Source organism: Carcharodon carcharias, chromosome 13 (genome assembly GCF_017639515.1).
Source record: "Carcharodon carcharias isolate sCarCar2 chromosome 13, sCarCar2.pri, whole genome shotgun sequence".
In the NCBI taxonomy this organism is placed as follows: domain Eukaryota; kingdom Metazoa; phylum Chordata; class Chondrichthyes; order Lamniformes; family Lamnidae; genus Carcharodon; species Carcharodon carcharias.
Window position 1 is genome coordinate 137,572,001 of NC_054479.1, and position 23,875 is coordinate 137,595,875.

General features: G+C 41.4%; 1 protein-coding gene across 2 annotated transcripts; it reads left to right on the forward strand.

Annotated features, from left to right (window-relative positions):
* The first annotated feature begins 232 nt into the window (after nt 1-232).
* Nucleotides 233-23,556, forward strand: kin (Kin17 DNA and RNA binding protein). Of its 2 annotated transcripts, XM_041203418.1 has the most exons (13): nt 233-391; nt 3,715-3,809; nt 4,972-5,015; nt 9,657-9,779; nt 10,200-10,381; nt 13,001-13,049; nt 14,710-14,767; nt 16,891-17,008; nt 18,239-18,289; nt 19,946-20,014; nt 21,008-21,107; nt 21,226-21,326; nt 22,377-23,556. In XM_041203418.1, the coding sequence occupies exons 1-13, from the start codon at nt 278-280 to the stop codon at nt 22,437-22,439; spliced, it is 1,167 nt and encodes a 388-aa protein (XP_041059352.1). In that variant the 5' UTR covers nt 233-277; the 3' UTR covers nt 22,440-23,556. The 2 variants fall into 2 exon arrangements, with proteins under 2 accessions (XP_041059352.1, XP_041059353.1); XM_041203419.1 differs by lacking the exon at nt 4,972-5,015 and having other exon boundaries at nt 253-391.
* The last annotated feature ends 319 nt before the right edge of the window (nt 23,557-23,875 follow it).

Sequence of the window (23,875 nt, forward strand, 5' to 3'; positions counted from 1 at the left end):
CCCCGCCCCCCGGGGCCGCCTTCTCCTTCTCCTTCTCCTTCTCCTCCTCCTCCAACGCAATGATAAATTTGCAAATACTCCCTGTCTTAAGAGGTTTGATTATCCAACAGAAAAGGGTAAAAGTACAATCGAGAGAGGAGAGGAGGGGGGGGGTGGGGGGGTGTTGCGGAAAATTAGGCACGTTCATGGCGCGTGCGGGGAACGTGGTGACGAACACACGTTGCGCAGGAACCGGTGACGTCAGCGCGTCCTGTCTCGTCCGGCTGCAGTTGCGAGAATGGGTAAAGCCGAGTTCCTGACGCCCAAGGCCATCGCCAACCGCATCAAATCCAAAGGGCTGCAGAAGCTGCGATGGTACTGCCAGATGTGTCAGAAGCAATGTCGGGACGAGGTGAGTGAGCCAGCCAGGGCGGGCTGCACTTCATCCACTTTCGGGCCTTGCTGAAAGGATTCGGGGCCCAGGCCTTGGTGGGGGGGGGTGGGGGGAAGGGAACCCGAGGCCTGGGTCAAGGGGAACCCGAGGCCTGGGTCAAGGGGAACCCGAGGCCTGGGTCAAGGGGAACCCGAGGCCTGGGTCAAGGGGAACCCGAGGCCTGGGTCAAGGGGAACCCGAGGCCTGGGTCAAGGGGAACCCGAGGCCTGGGTCAAGGGGAACCCGAGGCCTGGGTCAAGGGGAACCCGAGGCCTGGGTCAAGGGGAACCCGAGGCCTGGGTCAAGGGGAACCCGAGGCCTGGGTCAAGGGGAACCCGAGGCCTGGGTCAAGGACGGACGGACGTTGGTTGGAGCGCAGGGGAAGGTTCACCAGGACCGGTTCCCCGGGGACGAGGGGCTTGTCCTGTGAGGAGAGATGGAGGAAACGAGGCGGGAGTTTCGATGAAGAGTCAGGTTGGACTCGAGACGTTAACTCTGCCTCCCTCTCCCCAGATGCTGCCGAGTTTTTCCAGCATTCGGTTTCTGGTTTTATTTCAGATTTCCAGCATCCGCAGTTTTATTTCAGTGCCACATTCCCTGGAGTTTAAAAGAACGAGAGGTAACCTCATTGAAACATAACATTTTTGGGAGGAAGGATGAGGAGAGGCCATAGACAATCATGGGGCACAATTCTAATGGGAAGGGGCCTGGGGGGGTGGGGGGTGGGGGGGGAGGTGAGTTATAAAGAACCAAAGTGGATGTGAGGAAAAAAAAAACCTTTTTTATGCAACAGGTGGCTAAGATCCTGGAATTCACTGCCTGAAAGAGTGGTGGAGGCAGATTTGATCGTGGCTTTCAGAAGGAATTGGATTTTTCTTTTAAATAGAGAAAAAATTTGCAAGGCTATGGCAAGGGGTGTGGGGGAGTGTGATGAGGTGAGTTGCTCTGGGAGGGAGAGGGGGGGGGCGGTGCTCGTATGGATACAATGGGTTGAATAACCTGTGCTGTAACCATTCTATGATTCTATGAAAATTCTTAAGGAGCTTTACGAGGCAGATGCTTAGAAAATGTTTGAGAATCTAAATAAGGGGATGGTCATTTAGCACTGAGATGAGGGTAAATTTCTTCGTCAAAGCATTATAAATCGTTGAAATTCTCTACCTCAGACCTGTGGATGCTGTTTCATTGAGTATATGCAAAACGGGGGTGGGTGGGGGAAGGTTTTTGGGTAGTAAGGGATATGGGGATAGTGTGGGAAACTGGAGTTATGGCAGATGATCAGCCATAATCTTGTTGAATTACAGAGCAGGCTCAAAGGTTAAAATGGCCTACTTCTCCTATTTCTCACGTTAGAAGAACCTGGATCCAGAAACCTTAAGAAAGGAAAATATAACTTAATGACTATCTTTTTTCATTGGAGTGTGCACATCTGCTTTTAATGGGAAAGCTTAGTTGTTCATTTCTTAAAACTTTAACCTTTCTTCTGAAAGTGTTCATTTTTGCTCAGTGATTTCTTTGTGTGTTAAATATTCAGTATGTTAAGGGAACGATTATAAACTGGGATTAGGAGTGATAATAGTGAGCTCTCCCATACCTCAACTCACTGGCACTGCCGTACAAACCAAAGGATGCCTTTTGTGATTTCTTTTTTTTTTATCCTCGCCCAAGTCAAATTTTTGCTCCCAGTGTTTGAGTGGAACAGGCTGTGTAAGGACAGTTGGAGAGAATGAGAATAAAATATCAGTTTATGGGATGTAGATTATGGGGAGAATACTGTCAGGATTGTTTGACAAACCTTTTAGATTATTTTGATAAACTTGCTGACCTGTGAATAAGGATGAGACAGTCAGTAATATTTATCTGAATCTTAAGTTTAACTTTTCCCATATAGGTTAAGTATAGGATTCAGTCTCAAGGAATAAATGCATTGAATTTGGTTAGTATACCAAGTTAAGAGAAGCGAGTCTTAGAAAATGAAGGCATTAAAGATTGTATATAGGTAATGCTTTATTGTGTACCTCAGAAACATCAAGATATTCACATAGTGAATACATTACAGTGCACCAATTTATCTGGGCCCATGTGGTGGAATCTTACAACCAAGACCCCACATTTTGGTGAGAAAAATAAGGTCCCATTTCTTAGAAAATAAGAATCAAAATGGGGTTGAGGAGCTTGGGGTTCTGGGAGTACAAATATACAATCACTAAGAGTAGCAAAGCAGATCAATTAAGCCATAAAAAAGTCAAGTATTTGGAGTTATTTCTAGAGGGATAGAATTGAAAAGTAGAAACGTTATGTATTGAGCCTTCATAAGACTACACTTGGAATATTGTGTACAGTTCAGGTTGCCATATTATGAAAATTATATAGAGGCACTGGAGAGGGAAAGGATTTATAAGGATTTTGTCAGAAATACTAGGTTATACATATCAGGAATGATGAACAGGCTGGTCTTTTTCCTCTTGAAAGAAGATGGCTGATAGGTGATCTAATAAAGGTCAATAAAATTATGAAATGTCTGGTTAGGAGTTGGTTGTTCGTGGTGTGCTACACTAATTGGTGTTGGAGCCACTATTCATTTTTATAAATGACTTGGAGGCTGGAATCTGTTCAAAAGTGTCAAAATTGAAAACACTATCTACATGGAAGTTGTGGCTAATTATGAGTGTGGTTAATTACTGCACAGATCCGGAGAGATATGCGAATAGTTTGTGGGCAAGAGTATTTAAAATGGGTAGATGTAAATTAATGAGACTGGGCAACATGAAATACTTATTCAGTAGGAATAATGGAGATTGAAGTTTTGGAGCAGGAAGGACAGTTAGAATATTGATAGAGAGATTGCTAATGCCAGCAACCTGGTGTCCCAGGTGATAAAGGATCAAATAAAATATATACAGCATAAACAAAAACCTCCGACCTGGCTGAACATGACCACTGCTAATGGGGTATCATGATATTGAAGCAGATTCAACAATGGACTGCAAGATTTATACAAGAATTAAAAGGATTGAGTTATGAAGACGATTTGTTTATTCTGGGATTTTTTTCCATGCTCGACAAAGAGGACTCTTCATAGACGGTGTATGAATCTATGACAAATTGCCAGTTCAGGCGGTTGAATAGTTCCAGAAAGAAACCAGACAAGATCTTTGCATTTGCAAAGATTCATTTTATATGGTGAGATACATCACCAGAAAGAAAGGCAATTGAATGGTCAGGCTAGATGGAAAAGTGGTCGTTTCTTCCCTGAAATATGTAGATATGTGAATATTGATAAGATTTATGTTGTATTCCAGAATGGTTTCAAATGTCATTGCATGTCGGAATCACACCAACGACAGCTTCTGCTGGCATCGGAGAACCCACAGCAGTTCATGGACTACTTTTCAGAGTATGTATAGTGTGACACTTTAAAACCCTCTGTCAGTTGTGCTCAGTATGATGTTATGTATTGAAATTCATAGCTTTTGGGTGATGCATAAGGTTTTAACTTTAAAGAAAAATATAATTTCTTGAAACTTACCCGCTGTCTTGCTGTATCCAACTTAGTTTCTTTATTTCAACGTTTTTCATTCTGTCCTGTTCCATTGCAATTCTGTAAAAGAATATTAGATCTGCCCCAGCATTACCTGGACCATCGTTTTGAAAACAGGGTCTATATTTAATAGAGCAGTAATGAATGTTTTTATTTAAAATTTTGACATATCGTAGAATGTTACAGCATGCAAAGAGGACATCCATCCCATCAAGCTTGCGCTAGTATTTTCCTCAACATTTGGCTTCTTGCTTGATCACGATCTTCTGCTTATAAACTGAAGTGAATTGGAAATTATGGAAGTAATTTTGTACACAACCAATTGATTTTACCCCAGTGCCTTTTAAAGCACCATGGCCCTACACATTTAGCACTGTCCTCTAATTAGAGGAAGCTGTGCACCACCATTTAACTTAAAGTTTGAAATGGTAGAAAACTAGACAGTCCATAGGCCTATTTAAAATTTCATTTCTAAAGTTCCAAAATTTAGCTTTTGCAGTGGTCTAACTTCTGCTGGTCAGTCAATGTGAAACTGCCTCCTACAGGTGATCTCAGACTCCATGCAAAATGTCACAACTAATGTCATTTGTGCTGCAGCTGTAGGATTTATGGTGTGTTGGTTCAATTCACAAATTACTTCAAAGCAGTGCAATTATCCCATTAGAGATTGAGAGCCCGGAATTAAAATAATTGGTAAGGAGCCAGGGGAGCTGAGAAGTTTTGGTTTAAACTCAGCAAGTTGTTATGATTCGGAATAAATTGCCTGAAAGGTTGGTGGAAGCAGATTCAGGAGTAACTTCAAGATAATTAGATCTGTACTTGCAAAGCAAACATTTGCTAGGCTATGGGTAAAGAACCAGGAAATGGAACAATTTGCTAGCCTTTTCGGAGAGCCAACGCAAGCCAAACGCCGCCTCCTCCTGTGCTGTATAATTCTATTCTACAACTCAGCAGTGGTGGCATTTTCCACGGATGTCAAATTCTGGAATATTGAACAGAATTTCTTTTTCCCCTCCAGGGAATTTCGCAATGAATTTCTTGAACTACTTCGAAGACGTTTTGGTGAGTTTGTGGTCCCTTTCATTCCGCGCACAACCTCTTTAGATCTAACTTGGCTTACAGCGGGGTTCAAATTTTAAGCAAACAAGTACTGTGATCAGTATTTGTTGCTGGCTCACCTTTGTGTCCTTTTTATAAGGTTATATTGATATTAACATTGCTCCTCGTTAGTGCTTCATTTGTTCCCAGAAATGAAGCACACAAGCTGGCATGCCAACCGTTTTCAGCCTGTCTGCTCATTAGTGTTAGTCGGCAATATGTGGCCTCTTGACAGAATGACATCAAAACCGTTTTTTAACATTCATTCCCGGGATGTGAGCTTCGCTGGCTGGATCAGCATTTATTGCCCACCCCTGATTGCCCTTGAGAAGATGGTGCTGAGCTGCCTTCTTGAACTGCTGCAGTCCGTGTGGTATAGGTACATCCACAGTGCTGTTAGGAAGGGAGTTCCAGGATTTTGACCTAGCAACAGTGAAGGAATGGCGATATATTCCCAAGCCAGGATGGTGAGTGACTTGGAGGGAAACTTCCACGTGGTGGTGTTCCCATCTGTCTGCTGCCCATGTCCTTCTAGGTGGTAGTGGTTGTGGGTTTGGAAGGTGCTACCTAAGGAGACTTGGTGAATTCCTGCAGTGCATCTTGTAGATGGTACACACTGCGGCTACTGTGCATAGGTGGTGGAGGGAGTGAATGTTTGTGGATGTGGTGCCGATTAAGCGGATTGCTTTTCCTGGATAGTGTCCAGCTTCTTCAGTGTTGGAGGAGCTGCACTCATCCAGGCAAGTGGGCAGTATTCCATCACATTTCTGACTTGTGCTTTGTAGATGGTGGACAGGCTTTGGGGAGTCAGGAGGCAAGTTACTCGTCGCACAATTCCTAGCCTCTGACCTGCTCTTGTAGCCACATTATTTATACGGCTAGTCCAGTTCAGTTTCTGGTCAATGGTAAACCCCAGGATGTTGATAGTGGGGGATTCAGCGATGGTAATGACATTGAACATCAAGGGGTGATGGCTGGAATCTCTCTTGTTGGAGATGGTCATTGCCAGACACTTGTGTGGCACGAATGTTACTAGCCGTTTGTCAGCCCGAGGCTGGACAATGTCCAGGTCTTGCTGCATTTCGATATGGACTGCTTCATTTTCTGAGAAGTTGCAAATGGTGCTGAACATTGTGCAATCATCAGCAAACATCCCCACTTCTGACCTTATGATGGAAGGAAGGTCATTGATGAAGCAGCTGAAGATGGTTGGGCCTAGGACACTATCCTGAGGGAAATCCTGCAATGATGTCCTGAAGCTGAGATGACTGACCTCCAACAACCACGACCACCTTCCTTTGTGCTAGGTATGACTCCAACCAGTGGAGAGTTTTTGCCCTGATTCCCATTGACTCTAGTTTTGCTAGGGCTCCTTGATGCCACACTCAGTCAAATGCTGCCTAGATGTCAAGGGCAATCACTCTCATCTCACCTTGGGAGTTCGGCTCTTTTGGCCATGTTTGAACTGAGGCTGTAATGAGGTCGGGGCTTCCGTGAGCAGGTTATTGCTAAGCAAGTGTCGCTTGATAGCACTGTTGATGACCCCTTCCATTACTTTACTGTTGATCAAGAGCAGACTGATGGGGCGGTAATTGGCCGGGTTTTGTTTGTCTGGCCTTTTGTGTACAGGACGTACCTGGGCAATTTTCCACATGGCCGGGTAGGCACCAGTGTTGTAGCTGTACTGGAACAGCTTGACTAGGGATGCGGCAAGTTCTGGAGCACAAGTCTTCAGTACTATTGCCAGAATATTGTCAGGGCCTATAGCCTTTGCAGCATCCAGTGCCTTCAGCCATTTCTTGATATCATGTGAGTGAATCTAATTGGCTGAAGACTGGCACCTGTGATTCTGGGGACCTCCAGATGAGGCTGAGGGGGATCATCCACTTGGTATTTCTGGCTGAAGATTATTGAGAATGCCTCAGCCTTTTCTTTTGCACTGCTGTGCTGGGTTCCTCCATCATTGAGGATGGGGATGTTTGTGGAGCAGCCACCTCCAGTGAGTTGCTTATTTGTCCACCACCAGTCACGATTGGATGTGGAAGGACTGCAGAGCTTAGATCTGATCCCTTGGTTTTGGGATCACTTAGCTCTGTCTATCACTTGCTGCTTATGCTGTTCGGCAGGACTACACAAGTAGTAAAAACAAAAAAACTGCGGATGCTGGAAATCCAAAACAAAAACAGAATTACCTGGAAAAACTCAGCAGGTCTGGCAGCATCGGCGGAGAAGAAAAGAGTTGACGTTTCGAGTCCTCATGACTCTTCGACAGAACTTGCGTTCGAGTCCAAGAAAGAGTTGAAATATAAGCTGGTTTAAGGTGTGGGGGGCGGAGAGATAGAGAGACAAAGAGGTGGAGGGGGGGGGGGTTGGGAGGGTGTGGTTGTAGGGACAAACAAGCAGTGATAGAAGCAGATCATCAAAAGATGTCAACGACAATAGTACAATAGAACACATAGGTGTTAAAATTTTAATTTTATCATCTTTTGATGATCTGCTTCTATCACTGCTTGTTTGTCCCTACAACCACACCCCCCCCCCCCCCCCCCCACCTCTTTGTCTCTCTATCTCTCCGCCCCCCACACACACACCTTAAACCAGCTTATATTTCAACTCTTTCTTGGACTCGAACGCAAGTTCTGTCGAAGAGTCATGAGGACTCGAAACGTCAACTCTTTTCTTCTCCGCCGATGCTGCCAGACCTGCTGAGTTTTTCCAGGTAATTCTGTTTTTGTTCTACACAAGTAGTCCTGTTTTATAGCTTCACCAGATTGACACCTCATTTTTAGGTATGCGTGGTGCTGCTCCTGGCATCCCCTCTTGCACTGTTTGTTGAACCAGGGTTGAGTGGGGGATATGCCTGGTCATGAGGTTGCAGATTGTGTTCAAGTACAATTCTGCTGCTGCTGATGGCCCACAGCACCTCATGGATGCCCAGTCTTGAGTTGCTAGATCTGTTCGAAATCAATCCCATTTAGCACAGTGGTAGTGCCACACGACATGATGGAGGGCATCCTCAATTTGAAGGCGGGGCTTCGTCTCCACAATGACTGTGCGGTGGTCACTCCTACCGATACTGTCATGGACAGTTGCATCTACAGCAGGCAGGTTGGTGAGGATGAGGTCAAGTATGTTTTTCCCTCTAGTTGTTTTCCTCACCACTTGCTACAGACCCAGCCTAGCAGCTGTCTTTTAGGACTCGGTCAGTAGTGATGCTACTGAGCCACTCTTGGTGATGAACATTGAAGTCCCCCACACAGAGAACATTATGCGCCCTTGTCACCCTCAATGCTTCCTCCAAGTGATGTTCAACATGGAGGAGCACTGATTCATCAGGGAAGGAGGGCGATATGCAGTAATCCGTAGGAGGTTTCCTTGACCTGATGACATGAGACTTCATGGGGTCTGGATTTAATGCTGAGGACTCCCGGGGCAACTCCCTCTCAACAGTATACCACTGTGCCGCCACCTCTGCTGGGCCTGTCCTGCCGGTGGGACAGGACATACCCAGGGGTAGTGATGGTCGAGTCTGGGACATTATCTGTAAGGTATGATTCCATGAAGATGACTTTGTCAGGCTATTGCTTGACTCATCTGTGAGACAGCTCTCCCAATTTTGACACTAGCCCCCATACTTTGCAGGGTTGACAGGGCTGCGATTGCCATTGTCGTTTCTGGTGCTTAAGTCGGTGCCAGGTGGTCCATCCAGTTTCATTCCTTTTCGACTTCATAGCGGTTTGATATAACTGAGTGGCTTAGGCCATTTCAGAGGGCATTTGTGACTCCAGACCCACAGCAATGTGGTTGACTCTTATGTAGGCCAGGCCAGGTAAGGACGACAGATTTCCTTCCCTAATGGACATTAGTGAACCAGATAACAATCAACTGGTTTCATGGTCATCATTAGACTTTTAATTCCAGATTTTTTATTGAATTCAAATTCCACCATTGGCTGTGGCTTTGAACCCGGGTCCCCAGAGCATTATGCTGGGTCTCTGGATTTCTAGTCCAGCAACGATACCACTGCGCCATCACCTCCCCCTTTCTCCCATTCTCCTCTAGGTTCACTAAAGAAGCGAGCTGTAGAAAATGTGAAGTGAATGCTACCTCAGTTTACCTTTGCTACTTCAGTTCATCTTTATGTAACCTGGGCATTTACTTTTTTTTCATACCGCATCAGTGTTCCCAAGGAACACAATATCATGTAATTCAGAGACAGTATTGTGGGAAGCTTAGTTATACAGTCAATACCATTATTGAACAGGTAGTAAGCAATGCCCAATAATGACCAGAAGTGACTTCCTTTCTCATTTGATTATCCACCAATGTCTTTGTGATGAAGGATGTTTACTCTTTGTTGTCTATCTCTGCCAACTTTTATGTGTTTGGGACCTTTCCACATAGGGAATACCAGGATTGGGTGGAGAATTAGATACTACCACTTTGACCCCACCTATATTAGCACCTGCACCACCAGTGTCACCCTTGTGTTTGGAGTTTTGTTTTAATTTCTTACATCTGGTATAGATCCAATATTAGCATGATTTCTGTTACTACAATATCCTTTCCTTCTAGTAGTAAGATACATGATCTCAATTTTTTTAGGAACCAAACGTGTTCACAACAATGTTATCTACAATGAATACATCAGTCACCGGGAGCACGTTCATATGAATGCAACAATGTGGGAGACACTGACTGACTTCACCAAATGGTTAGGCAGAGAAGGTGAGTGATATCTGCGTGATTGTTATTTTTGAGTTAGTTATCCTTGCCTCTCCTTCATACCCTGATTTAATTTTTTTAAAAGTCACCCCCCCCCACCGCATTATTTTTGCAATCCACGGTGTATGGATCAAGTTTCTCCACCTTAACACAAAAATAGAGATTGCAAAACAAAGACTGAATAGTGCATTAGAACTGATTTTAAGTCTAGCTAACACTTTTTTTGAAGAATCATAGTTTGACTCAAGCGAGTTCTAATAAAGCAGTCCCCATCACATTTATTTTCACATCAGATCTCAATGATCAGATGAGCTGTTTGAGATCCATGTGTTTTTAAATTACTGCTCAGGCAGTTGTAGTTATTAAGCATAAGCTTGCACAAGTTGATCATCATAGCTTAAGTTTACTGCATTCCAATTTCAGGTTACTGCAAAGTAGATGAAACACCCAAAGGCTGGTACATTCAATACATTGATCGAGATCCCGAAACTATTTGTAGACAACAGGAACTGGAGAAAAAGAAGAAGCAAGAGCTGGATGATGAGGAAAGAAATGCCAAGTTTATTGAAGAACTAGTTAGGAGAGGAAAAGAAGGGAAAGAGGAGGTAAAATGTTGATCATTCATATTGAGGAATCATTGTTTCCCTTTGTGATCCACCTTCATGTTACCTGTTCCAAAGCACCCAGCACCTGATCAGCTGTGGTTTCTGCTCTCCTGGCATGGCCAGCTCACAAGTGTTCCAAGGTTCCATCCTTGTGCTTTCTCCTGTTCCTCAACTATTTGCTTCCCTCATTTACATTAACCATAGATACAGGGTGGACTTTCATATGTTTAATTGAGCAGCTCCTGAAGGCATCACTTTTGACTCCATAGCTATCATGGTGCTGCATGATTGTTTGTAACTTAAACAGGTGGCTTTGGATTTGACAATGTTAAAAATTCCATACCTTAACCCTGTCCCCAACTACGCCCCAACCCATCACCATCTCATTTGTCCACATGGCAAGCAACGTTATTGTTCTGCTTAACCCTGAGCCTAGCTGCTAACCTCTTATTCTATCTATCCCTTAAGATCATCTAATTCCACCTCAGCAGCATCACCCACCTCTGCCTCTACTTCATCCCAACACCACTGAAACCCTTATCCATGCATTTGTCAGTTCTGGATTTGCTTCTTCAAAGCTCGAACTACCCTAAGCACTTCTTGCCAGCATCTTGCACTCTACTTTTTCACAAATTCCAACTTGTCCAATATTCTACTGCTTATAATTTATTCCACATTGCAGCAACTCGATTCTCTGTGATGTTCATTGGCTTCTTGCCACCCCACAATGCAATGAATTCAGAGTGTTCATTGCCATATACAAGTCCCTCTATGGCCTTTCCGCATTCAACAATGCAATCTCCACCAGCCTTATTTACAGCTACGTACCTTCTTACCTGGCTGTACACTTCTTCACACTCTTCTCCCCCTTCCTTCTCCACCCTTATTGGCAGAGCTTTCAACTGTTTTGGCCTCTCCCTCTGGAACACTTACTAAATCGTTGTTATATACCACCCTCCCTATCTTCAAAAGCCTCTACAAAACTTAGCCCTTCAACTATGTCTCTGTCATCGCTTCACATTGTCCTGTTATTGCTTATGATCCATTTTTTGCATCTGAAATCCCTTGAGCAGCTTAAAGTATTAATGGCACAATCTAACTTCAGCTTTTGAGAACTACATAGAAACTTATCCCTCCAGAAATGGCACAATTCCAATGAAGTCAACTATGATACTAATAACTAATGATTTTAATGGAAATGTTCACTTTGCCACTCTATCAGGAAAAATGCACTCAACCCTATTTAGAAAAGAAGCACTAGATTATCTGAAACAGACTGTATTTTGAGAAATTAGTAGAACAGCTATTGATAACCAACATAAACCATACCTCTCAATATTACCTTGTAGTACTGCAAAGTACTTTTTCTTTCTCCCCCTCCAATTTTCTCTCTCTTTTCTCTGCTTAACCTTCCTCTCCTGAAGACAATGATTCCCTAATGAGCTGAATGGCCTTCCTCATCTGTATTGTAATAGCCTCTTTTTAATCAGATACGCAAACACTATCAATCAATTAGTTAATTATGTAACATAGCACCAAAGTGATCAATGTATTTTGTTGACGGAGAATAGTTGTTCTTGCAGATGGAAGATAGATGAGTAATGTATATTTTTTAGTTTGGGAATCCCTACGCCACATTTAAAGGGTGCAGCCTCTTTAGATGTGATTCAAAACAATGTTCAGCACAATCTCAATCTGTAAAACATGGATGCAAATCCATAGTGAAACATCCTCTTGCAGTTCACAGTTGTCTCTTGAGTTGACTATTCCAATGTTCTCCTAGCTGAATTTCCATCGTCCACCCTGCATAAGCTTGAGGTCTCCAAAACTCTGCTGCCTATGTTGCACCAAGTCCTGTTCACCCATTAACATTGTGCTCACTGTTGGTTCCCACTCCTGTAAAGCCTCAATTTTAAAATTCTACTTTATTTTCAAATTCCCCCGTGGTGTTTGCTCCTCCCTATCTGTGTAAACTCCTCTACCCCTACAGCCCTCTGTGATATCTGCACCCTGCCAATTCTGGCCTCTTGTGCCCCCCCTGTTTTAATCGCTCCACCATTGGCAGCTGTCTCAGCCCTGATTTCTCCGCCCCTCTACCACTCCTCCTTTGAGGGGCTCCTTAAAACCTTTTAACCAAACTATTGGTCATCCGTTCTAATGTTTCCTTATGTGGCTTTGTGTGAATTTTTGTTCGATCACACTCCTGCGAACATTTTACTCTACTAAAGGTGCTTTTTTTTATTCATTCACGGGACGTGGTCTTCGCTGATTAGGCCAGCTTTTATTGCCCATCCCTCGTTGCCCTTGAGAAGGTGGTGGTGAGCTGCCTTCTTGAGCTGCTGCAGTCCCTGTGGTGTAGGTACACACCACACTGCTGTTCGAAAGGGAGTTCTAGGATTTTGACCTGGCAACAGTGAAGGAACAGTGAAATATTTCCAAGTCAGGATAGTGACTGACTCAGAGGGGAACTTCCAGGTGGTGGTGTTCCCATCTGTCTGCTGCCCTTGTCCCTCTAGATGGTAGTTGTCGTGGGTTTGGAAGGTGCTGTCGAAGGAGCGTTGGCGAATTTAATTATAAGTTCTTGATGCAAGAAACATGATTACTATTTTACTTTTTTAGGTTGTTCCCGTTTTCACGGAGTTGAAAAGAGAAAATGAGGAAGAAAAAGGTACGTTTGTGAAGTGAGAACTTTTTTTTTTGTTCTCTTAACTTCATCAAGCATCATGCTTCATTCTGTCTATTGCATATATGCGTAACTTGAGATTTCAATTGCTTCTCAATCACCATAAAATATCCTATTTTTCCTGAAAGAGCAGATGGTGTTGTGACAATATTTTTTCCCCACCTGTGTCTACGTGTGCATGCTCTCCTTGAAAAGTTACTACACACTAATTGAGAGCAGGAACCAAGGCTAATTTTTCTCCTTCCTAGCACAATGTTATTAAGTCCAGTAGTAGCATCCCAAATGCTACCCTTGCTGATATTTGCTTACTGACTGTAAGAATCAAGTTTGAGACCATTTCAACTGAATTCATTTTGACTAATTCTTATCTAATTCTTATCAATTCTTTACACTTTCCGTTTGTTTCCTTGGTCAGCTGAAAATTGTACTTCAACCACCTATCATCCATTAGCGCTAATTGTATTTTCACTAACTATGCCAAAAGAATATCACCAAATGGCTTTGTCTCAAAAATCAGTGGATGAGTTTCATTGGAACATAGGAGCAGAAGTAGGCCATTCAGCCTCTCAAGCCTGCTCCACCATTCAGCTAGATCATGGCTGATCATCCACCTCAGCACCATTTTCTGGCAGTATCCCCATATCCCTTGATGCCATTAGCATCTAGAATCTATTGATTTTTGTCTTGAACATACTCAGTGACTGAGCTTCCACAGCCCACTAGGGTAGAGAATTCCAAAGATTTACTACCATCTGAGTGAAGAAATTCCTCCTCTTCTCAGTCCTAAATGAGATGTTTTAAATAAGACATTTGGAAGTCCAGTAGACTCTGGAACTCCCTTCCTAAATAGCTTAACCTCTCTCTCTCTCTCTCTCTCCTTTAAGACACTCCGTAAAATTCAGAAGGCTGGCTTAGCACCTCCTGTGGATTGATTTTGTTAAATGTGCTACATCAGTGCAAATTGCTTTTGTCAAGTTCTTAAATATTAGTAACTATGCTGTTTAATCAGTGCACATGTGTTTAGCAATGGTACGAAGCACGTGCCCAAGAGGCAGGCACTAAACATTCTCTGCTACAGTTAAGGTAGAAATTGGAAAATTTTTCTTTTACTTAGCAACACCTTTCTGTATTTATCTCTTCTCGTTGCTTGTTGGCTACTTTCAGTTAAATTCTGAGTTATTCCTGAATATTTCATTCCTGTATTGGAGCATTTTTAATTTTCTGGATTTTAATTCTTCATCAAATAAGCAGTAAATGAATTATTTCCCTCTCACCCAGCTCATTTGTTCCCCTTAATTTGTTCATATACTAACTGCACCTTAATTATAACTAGAGGAGTTGATTTGCATTATTTTAGGATTGACTTTCAATGTCCTACAGAATTATTTTGCTTGAAATGTTCCACCATAGTTAATACTTAATTCAAGTTAATTATTTTAGTATATTTTTTCCTAACTAATGTCTTAAGATTATTATTGGAAAATGGATTAATCATGGAAGCTACCTATATTTTGATGCCTTTGATGTTTGAAACATCAAGTAGGAGGGCATCTGTCACAGAAAGGGTTAAATTATATCATACATTTCCAGCACTTTAAAACCATAGACAATCAACCCAATTATAAATTCTTACTTTTCTTTATAGTTGCCTTTAACTTAAACAAAGGACAAAGTGCATCAACAACAACTGCTCCTAAATCTAGGTAAGGAACCTATCTTGCTGTTTTGTTATAATTTAATAACTGTTCGGACCGCAACCGATGTTATTTGCTGAGCAATCCAAATCCCAGAGGGAAACTTGTCTTCCTGGTCATAACTTTTTTGTTTAGTATTTTGAAAACTAGAGAAAAACGACTGACTCCAGAAGCCTAGAATCCCAATAACACTTTAAGGATTTACCATTGAAAGATTTATTAACAAGAAGAAAAAAAAACTTAAACACGCAAGATTAAAATTACACAGTTGAAACAGTCTTATGAACTTTCCCAATAAAAAAACCCACGTTGTCAGAACATACAAATAAGCTACTTGGCAACAGCTCCTATATAGATTTTTAACCATAAAAATCCAACAATATTACCCAAGGCTAAAACTGCCACTACTTCAATAAAGTATACCACACAACTTCTCACGCTCTTCCACTCTGCTGTGGAAATCCGAAGGAAGTTCAGAAATGGACTGCTTTCTGAAAAAAGACTTTTCTGGCTTGAAATTGGATGGCTGCTCCAAATTCATAACTTCTCTCAGCACAGAGCTGGTCTCAGGGCATCTTTCCCACACAGCCACCTCAACTCGACTACACATCTTTTCTTAAATATCTTTTTTTTTCTCTTTCATCCTAGACTCCATTGTCCTAAGCATCTCTTTGAACTCAACTTTTCCAAAATATAATGATCCCTCATGTTTTCCAATTGCCTCCACTTTCAGCTCAAATAAAATTTAATAACTTTTCCTTGTTTACTTATGAAACCTTTGTAAGTTGTAAAAGTTCCTTAAACTCCCTTTGAAATCTAGCAGCTGAAATGTCAAGCCCTTATCTTTCACCTAATGCAAATTTTAAAACAAACCTATTTACTTGTAGTTGCAACTTCACTATAGTCTCTCATTACAAATGCATGCATCCAGCACCTTTACCTTTCATCTCTCAGTTCCCACAGACAAGCTGACTTTTCTAATTTTACCCCAGTTTAATGAACCATGAGCACGCATGCATGTCCTTCTTTACAGAAGACCACCATATTTCCACAAGTGTTAAAATAATAACATCCATTTTCACAATAATGCACCTCTTAAAGACGTCATTAAAAAAATGTTGAGTTTTCTGACACCTTTTCTACTTTTTGTGTAGGTTCTTCTTGAGTGTAAAATGGCTGTTAACTGAGAAAGGAAATACATTTTGCAAAAGAAATGTTGCTCTTTAAAGATTACATTTTTGGCGTCATTTGTTTTATGCTTTCCTTAGTAAAAATTTTTAATTGCCTCATTTGTCCATGTTTTTAATAGCCCACTTTCTCTGAATTGGAATGCTGATGTTCATAATTATCATATCAATCCTGACTGGACAGGCAACTTGGCAACATGGCTTCTGCAACAACATTCTTAAGGCACACGATAGCCACAGTGGAGCTGTCCGTCGTTATTCAATTCAACGTTTGTGTGTTATTCTTCCTCTTTGTCTTCCCCTTCGCCTCCCCCGACCCCCACTCTGTGAACGCGATAATGATGTAACTACACTTAGGCTCATAACTGAGAGGTATTTTAGCAGCATAGCAACCCACTCATTAGAACTTTTGTGGAGGATTGTCTCATCAATTCCTCATGCTTGATCTCCTTTATTTCTGAATAATCAGCCATTATGTGGACTTCAGGAAACTGAGTAAAACATAAGCTACAGTAATACTCATCATATACAGTTGAATTTATTCTGTAAACTCAGTGCAGCGAGTGAAGATGCTGTTCCAGTTGTTCAAATGTTAATTGGACATGTGGCGAAGTTGTTCAGATTTAGAGTAAAACTGAGACAGGAAGGGACATGTGAAACATTAATGCCAAATTTTGCTGAATGAGGTGGATGGGCCTTATTTCATTTATTGTATGTTCTTAAGTTGGAAGGGTCAATCTAGTCCACAAAGAAAATGTTGACTGTTTGCCCTCTCTGTTCAGGAGAGTCAACTAACATCATTGTTTGAATCACAGGGTGGTCTGCAGCCTAATCACCAGCTTGCTTAGCTGAGGGTGGGCAGGTGAGGTTGAGAAGAGGTTGGGGGGAGGTAACAGCCAATTGATTACAAAAGAATATTCAAACCATATCTTGCATGTTTTTCAGCACCCTGGGACCAAGTCCATTGCAAACGATAGCTTCGGTAAAACGAAAGGAATTGGGTCACACTTCTTCCGATACGAAGGACAAGAAGAAGAAATCTGCACTGGATGAGATTATGGAGGTAGAGTACTGAGCGTATTTCATTTTTTCGCTCCTGTTGTCTGGCAATTGATTTTGTCGTTCCGAATGTTTGTTTGAATGAAGAGCAAGCATGTTTGGATCTGTTCCAGCCCACTATTCCTGATTTTAAGCACTGCACCATTTAGTTGCCATTCTAGAATTCTATTCCTAATCCTCTCCACCTCTCTACCACTCTTTCCTCTTTTTAAGGAACTCCTTAAAACGTACTTATTTGACCAAGCTTTTGACCATCTACTCTACTATCTCCTTAAGTGGCTTGGTGTCACTTTTTGTTTGGTAACACCTATAAAGTGACTTGGGATGTTTTGTTATGTTAAAGGGTTAATGCAAGTTTGGCGTTGTAATGGTGGAGATCAGCTCCACTTGATTAACCAGCAACAAAGAGGGGGGAGCTTCATTGCAATTTTAAAACAAAGTTGCCAGTTTCCCAGTTACTACTGAAGTCACTCATCATTGTGCCCAGGATTACTAGGAAGCAGTTGAATATAGGAGTAATTAACTAATGAGACAGAGGAAGATCAGTTAAGGGTTTTGAAGAAGGTTTTGTAAATGTTTTTGGGTGATTTTGTTTCTCCTACATGTTCAGAAGGGTGGATTCTGACACTACAACGTTTGACATCATTACAAAAGTGGTTTGGCTATGGGAATTCTATTATGATGAGAAGGAGCAACCAAGGAATGTTAAGCTGGTGAGGTTGAATCACAGGTAGTTGGTAATGTGCTGCACCACTACTTGTCCCCAGATATTGTATCATGCCTCTGCATTTTGATTCTTTCCACTTCATTTTTTTTGTCTGATATTTCTTACCCCCACCACCTCATTCTTCAGCTTTTGGCAAAGGCTATTAACAGCTCGGAATATCCTTTTAAAACTTGTAAGAGTTTTTCCCATCTCCAGCTACTTGCCTGAAGTGACTCATCCCTGTTGTTTTCAATTACATTGGAAACTTCTAGCTCTAGCCCTTCAGCCACTGATGCCCCAGGAGCTTTCTGCACATGATCTACACTGGAAGCTGCAATGAATATGGGAATCTATTCTATGTCAGCCGCCCTCACTGGTTAAACATTAATCTGTACATTTGCAGAATGTTATAGTCTAATCAGAATGTCTCCCTAACTTGCAGCATTTATTTTTCATTTAGCCAATGGGTTTGAGGGTGAATTAGTTTTGAGTTTAGAATCATAATTTTGATTATCTTTTTGTGTTTAGTTCGAAGAGCAGAAAAAGAGAAGCCTTAGAAGAGACTACTGGCTTCACACTGTAAGTTCAGAAAGTAATTCTTGTCTGGCCAACTTAAAATGGAAAGTTTTTTTTAACACTTCTTTTGTTATCATGCGTAAGATTATAAACTGAGCTCCTTATAGAACAGCTTGGCTGCCACTTGCAGCCTATTTATCCTTTGTCCAAGACCAGTGATTCACGCGGCAAAATAAACTTGTGGAATATCATCCTTCAAAAATCCAGCAATACCATATAGGTTGAAATCCATTTTTACAGAGTCACAATAACCAGCACCCTGTCAATGGTGTTTTAGTGGAACTACGAATAAGTTTCTCTAGGCCTCCATTCATGGCTTGCTTGTCTGTGGAATGGGACTCAATTGTCTTCACTTATTTGGCAGGTTGAAATATTAGGAAGGCTACCCCCAAACTCTCAACAGGAAGTAGCCAATTAAAGTCCTTACAGAATTGTTAACTCTAGAGACAGGCTTTTTTCCCTTGCGGCGTGGTGCCTGACCTCTAATTACTAACTAGTTATGAGTGCAATCAGGGCCAGAATTTTACATCCGTGCGCCCAATCCAAACAGATATAAAGTAGCGCGAGATAACATCAGGAAAGCACCCAACGTCATCACACACTCGTGCGATGTTTTGCTCAGCGGGAGCGTGTGGCAGTCAAGTGCACCCACCGACAATTAAGTGGGCAATTAAGCCCATTATCGATGCGATCAACAGCGATTGTTACGTGGCCCGTCCATATTTACGGTCAGCGGACAGTCCTTTCTCCCAGGCGGCGTTCACGTTTTTGCTCAAACCTCGATCCAGGACCGGATGAAATCTCCGCGGGGAAATAAAATAAAAAGAGATACCTGGGTTCTGGTTTTTTGAGGTTATGCTTTCAGGTGCTTGATTGTACTGCACGGACATATTTTGCAGCATTTTTGTGGTATCCTTTAGTCTGTGGAGGTCTGCAGATCCCTGGGGCAACTGCCTGCCTTTGGGGAGCTCTCTCGAAGCACTCACCCGCACCTTGGTTATGTCGGCGCCCACCCTCTTCCCGCCGCCACTCCGGCAGCGCTGAGCATTTCAGCACTGGCTAGCCATTAATTGGTCAAACGGCATGAAATCGTGGCCCATTTCCCATCCACTCCCGGGCTTGCCGATCGCACAAGCCCGACAACCAAAAAATTAAGACCCTGGCCACTCTGTTAGAAATCACAGTCATAAATCTATGACGCATAATTCATTACAGTAGTGCTGAGAATGGCCCTCAAGCAGCATGTTGGGTAGGACTGTGGATCTCAACACAAGCGCCACATAATGTTAAACAAAAACAAAAAATGCTGGAAATACTCAGCAGGTCAGGCATTGTCTGTGGAAAAAAGCAGAGTTAACATTTCAGTTTGATAATCTTTCATCAGAACTGCTGTCTTCACAGATCTGACCTGCTGAATGTTTCCAGTATTGTCTGTTTATTTTTCCCAAGTTTCCAGCATCTGCAGTATTTTGCTTTTGTGAAAATATTGAAGCAGTTCTGTAAATCGTGTTGATTGCCTAAATATGGATGAAGTGTGTGTTTGATTTATCCCCCAAGCAATATCTGTTAAGCGTATAGTCTAAGCATATGGTAAAATGACCAAGCTGCAGGAGCTCTTGAAAATTCAATTGATAAGTACTTTTTTCCCCATCTTAACAGGGAATAGTTGTTAAATTAATAACCAAGAAACTTGGTGAAAAATATTACAAGAAGAAAGCTGTGATAAAGGTAAGAAAAATGTAGATTTCTGAAATCCATAAAAAGGTTGACCTATAATTTGCAAAGCTTGTACTGTAGAACCTCAATTAATTGCTGCTCACATTCTACTAGATGAATAAGGGAAACTGGCAAATAATTTAGTCTCCCAGTTCCTTGCCTGACAGTTTTATAGCTGCTTGATCTATTTGGATCACCTAATTAAGTTCTCATCATTGTGATAAGACCCACTTTTTCCAATGTCATGATGAGGGGAGAAAAGACTGTTGGCCATCTAATCTGAAGTTCAGTATCTGAGCTGTAGTGATGAATTCTGCTAGGTACTGGATTACTAGATGATAGTTAGTTACCCTCCTGGATCAATTGCTTAACATCTGAACAATCAATTAGAAGTGCTCGATTATATTTTAGCTTGTTTAAGCAAGACTCCCAAAAAAAATTCCAGTGGATAATGCAAATTTCGTTAAATTGGTAAAGACCTGAAATGATTTGTTGCTAAGCTGTTTATAAGAATTTAAGTGTGTCAATAATAGTTCTATTGCCTCTTAAGTAAGAAGGTTGTGGGTTCAAGTTTAACCCCAGAAACTTGAGCGCACAACCTATACCGGCGCCTAAGTTGTAATACTGAGGGAGTGCGGCATTGTCAGAGGGGATGTTGAACAGGAACCCCGCCTGCTCCCTCAAGATTGATGTAAAGGATCCCATGGTGCTATGTGGCGAAGAGCAGGGAATTCTCCTGGAGTCCTAGCCAATATTTAAAACTCAACTAACATCTAAAACCAAGACTGATCATTTATTTTATTGCTGTTTGTGTGACCTTGCTGTGTGTAAATTAGTTGCTACATTCCCTATGTTATAACAGTGACTACACTTCAGAAGTACTTGACTGGCTATTAAGCACTATGCGATGCCTTATGAAAGGCACTGGATAAATGCAAGTCTTTCTTATGCTTGGCTAAATGAAAAAAATTGTACTAATCGAGTACAATTCACCTCGCATTACAGGAAGTTCAAGAAAAGTACACTGCTATTATTAAAATGATTGATTCTGGAGACAAACTGAAAGTTGACCAGACTCATTTGGAGACAGTTATCCCGGCCCCTGGTAAAAACCCACATTTCTTTATTAATTGTTACATTTGTCCTGGAAGATTGTTAGTAGTTATGGAAATCAGGCTGTTAATAGTAATAGCTGAAACATTATGTAACCCCTGCTATTTTAGGTAAGAAGCTGTTGGTAGTGAATGGTGGTTACCGAGGAAATGAGGCCATTCTGGATTCTATAAATGAGAAAAACTTCAGTGCTACAATAATCATAGATTCTGTAAGTACACATCTTCCTTCCATAGGGAATATGGTTAATGAAATGGCCATTGTCTCATTGCCATAAATCCATTAAAGAAATTGCATTGACCTAGTAACTTCTTTACAAATATTGATGGAGTTAATGAACATCAAAACAAACAATTTGCAAAGATCTTGATTCATGAATAGGCTAAGATAATAATTATAAAAACAAAAAAACTGCAGATACTGGAAATCCAAAACCAAAACAGAATTACCTGGAAAAACTCAGCAGGTCTGGCAGCATCGGCAGAGAAGAAAAGAGTTGACGTTTCGAGTCCTCATGACCCTTCGACAGAACTTGATTTCGAGTCCAAGAAAGAGTTGAAATATAAGCTGGTTTAAGGTGTGGGTGTGGGGGTTTTGGGGGTGGGGAGGGGGGGAGAGAGAGAGAGAGAGAGAGAAGGGGGGGGTGGGGGGGGAGAGAGAGAGAGAGAGAAGTGGAGGGGGGGGAGAGAGAGAAGTGGAGGGGGGTGGTATCCACCCCCCTCCACTTCTCTCTCTCTCTCTTCACCACGCCCCCCACCCCCAACACACACACACACACCTTAAACCAGCTTATATTTCAACTCTATCTTGGACTCGAACTCAAGTTCTGTCGAAGGGTCATGAGGACTCGAAACGTCAACTCTTTTCTTCTCCGCCGATGCTGCCAGACCTGCTGAGTTTTTCCAGGTAATTCTGTAAGATAATAATTAGCCTAGCAATGGTGAAAAATAAATTTAAAAGCTGCACTGGTTTTGGTATCCTAAGTCATTTTCTGCTGCCATGTAATTTTACAGACAGCGTCATACCTTTTAAAGCAGTTTCAGTGATTCTTATAAGATGCCGGATTTTCCACTTCTACACTTGCCAGCCAACAATTTTCTGCAGATTAAATTAAATGGGCACAAAATCATGGGATAAGAAATGGAAAACCCCTGCCTGCTTTTTGAATTGTTAAAAGTTTTTCCAGATTGAATTTTCTAATCTCTTTGGAATTTTTACTGCTATTTTTACAAATGGATGATTAACCATTGTTTCTTCATAGGGACCTCTGCAAGGGCGGAAGATTGAAGGTGTACAGTATGAAGATATTTCAAAATTGGCATAAGAAGCCGTCTTAAGAGTTTCGTCTTAATACTTAATACTTCAAAGCATCATGTTGGTGTCCACTGATTTTTTTTTTAAACACAAACTCTACTGTGTCAGAGTTTTAAAACGTTTTCATCTCTAGCTTCAATATACATCTTGATTTTTCTGCTTCCCCTGCCTCCCATGAGAATGCAGTTCATATTCTTTTATTTTCATACATGCGATGGATGGGTGAATGCATTATGTTTCTTGTTTAATATAATCACCAGAAGAAAACTATTTAAATGCTTTGTGTTATTGTTCAAGGATTTGAGCGTTAGTCAAAAGTCAATAATTTGTATATTTGAATAGAAAACAATTAAAACTATTTTTGTTTTGTAAACATTTATGGTTATTTTGCAGTTATAAAATCAAATCTGGAACTTCATCTCATGTATCTAATATTCCTTTTAATTGCATGTTCTGGTATCCGATCTGATTATTTTACCATAACTTAAAACGTATACCCATTGTACTGTTAACTGCACTTGGTATTTGATAATCTTCATTTAGCTTGTGTGTCCAAGCATATGTAATTAGTCCCCACAATGACATCAAGCTGTCAAATGGAGACTAGAATACGCTGAGTGTAATTGAGGAATATTGAGAGAGAATTTCCAGATATGTATTAATTTATAAGTTCATATATGCATATGTTGATCATATTTCGACTCATGGACCATATATAGGTGTGCAGTTTATCGCTGTCCATCTATTTTTCTGTTTCTTAGGGATGTTAAAAGTAAAGTGATGTTGTAGGACAGAGTTCCTTAAAACATGAATTTTGACTTGGTTATTTTCCAACCACTCAAGTAGCTATAACAATTGTCCTATATAGAACAATTGTTCTATATCCACACACCTTGCCAGGATTGCTGGGGCTATTGTACTACCATAGTCTAGTGATTCCAGCAGATTTACTGTAATTTCTCCAAAAGGCACAATGGATTACTTAACCAATTCTGCTTATAAATTGGACATAAGACCCAGTGGTGGTCTCCTGAAAAAGAATGAGAGTATATGCCCCATTGTAATGAAAAATTAACAAGATGATAATGTATCACATGCTTGCATTAAACTTGTGCCTTTATTTGGTACATATGCTGTGTTTATAAATTTGATAATCTCAATCATGCGTTTGAAAATCACAGTCCTGATAAAATTTGCAAAATCTTGTGTTCATTCTGCACTACAATTTTTCATCCATTGTTGGTATTATTAATAGCACCCCACCCCCAGCCCCCACCCCCCCCCCCCCCCCCCCCCAGCAACATTCAACCTACCACGCTAATCAAAATAGAAAAGATGATCAACTGGAGTTTATATTACATTTAATTTCTCAGGTCTCCCAGATGCTGTAAACATTCTCTGCCTCAATTCCTGTCCATTTATCTGACCTGCGGTGGTGAACAAGCC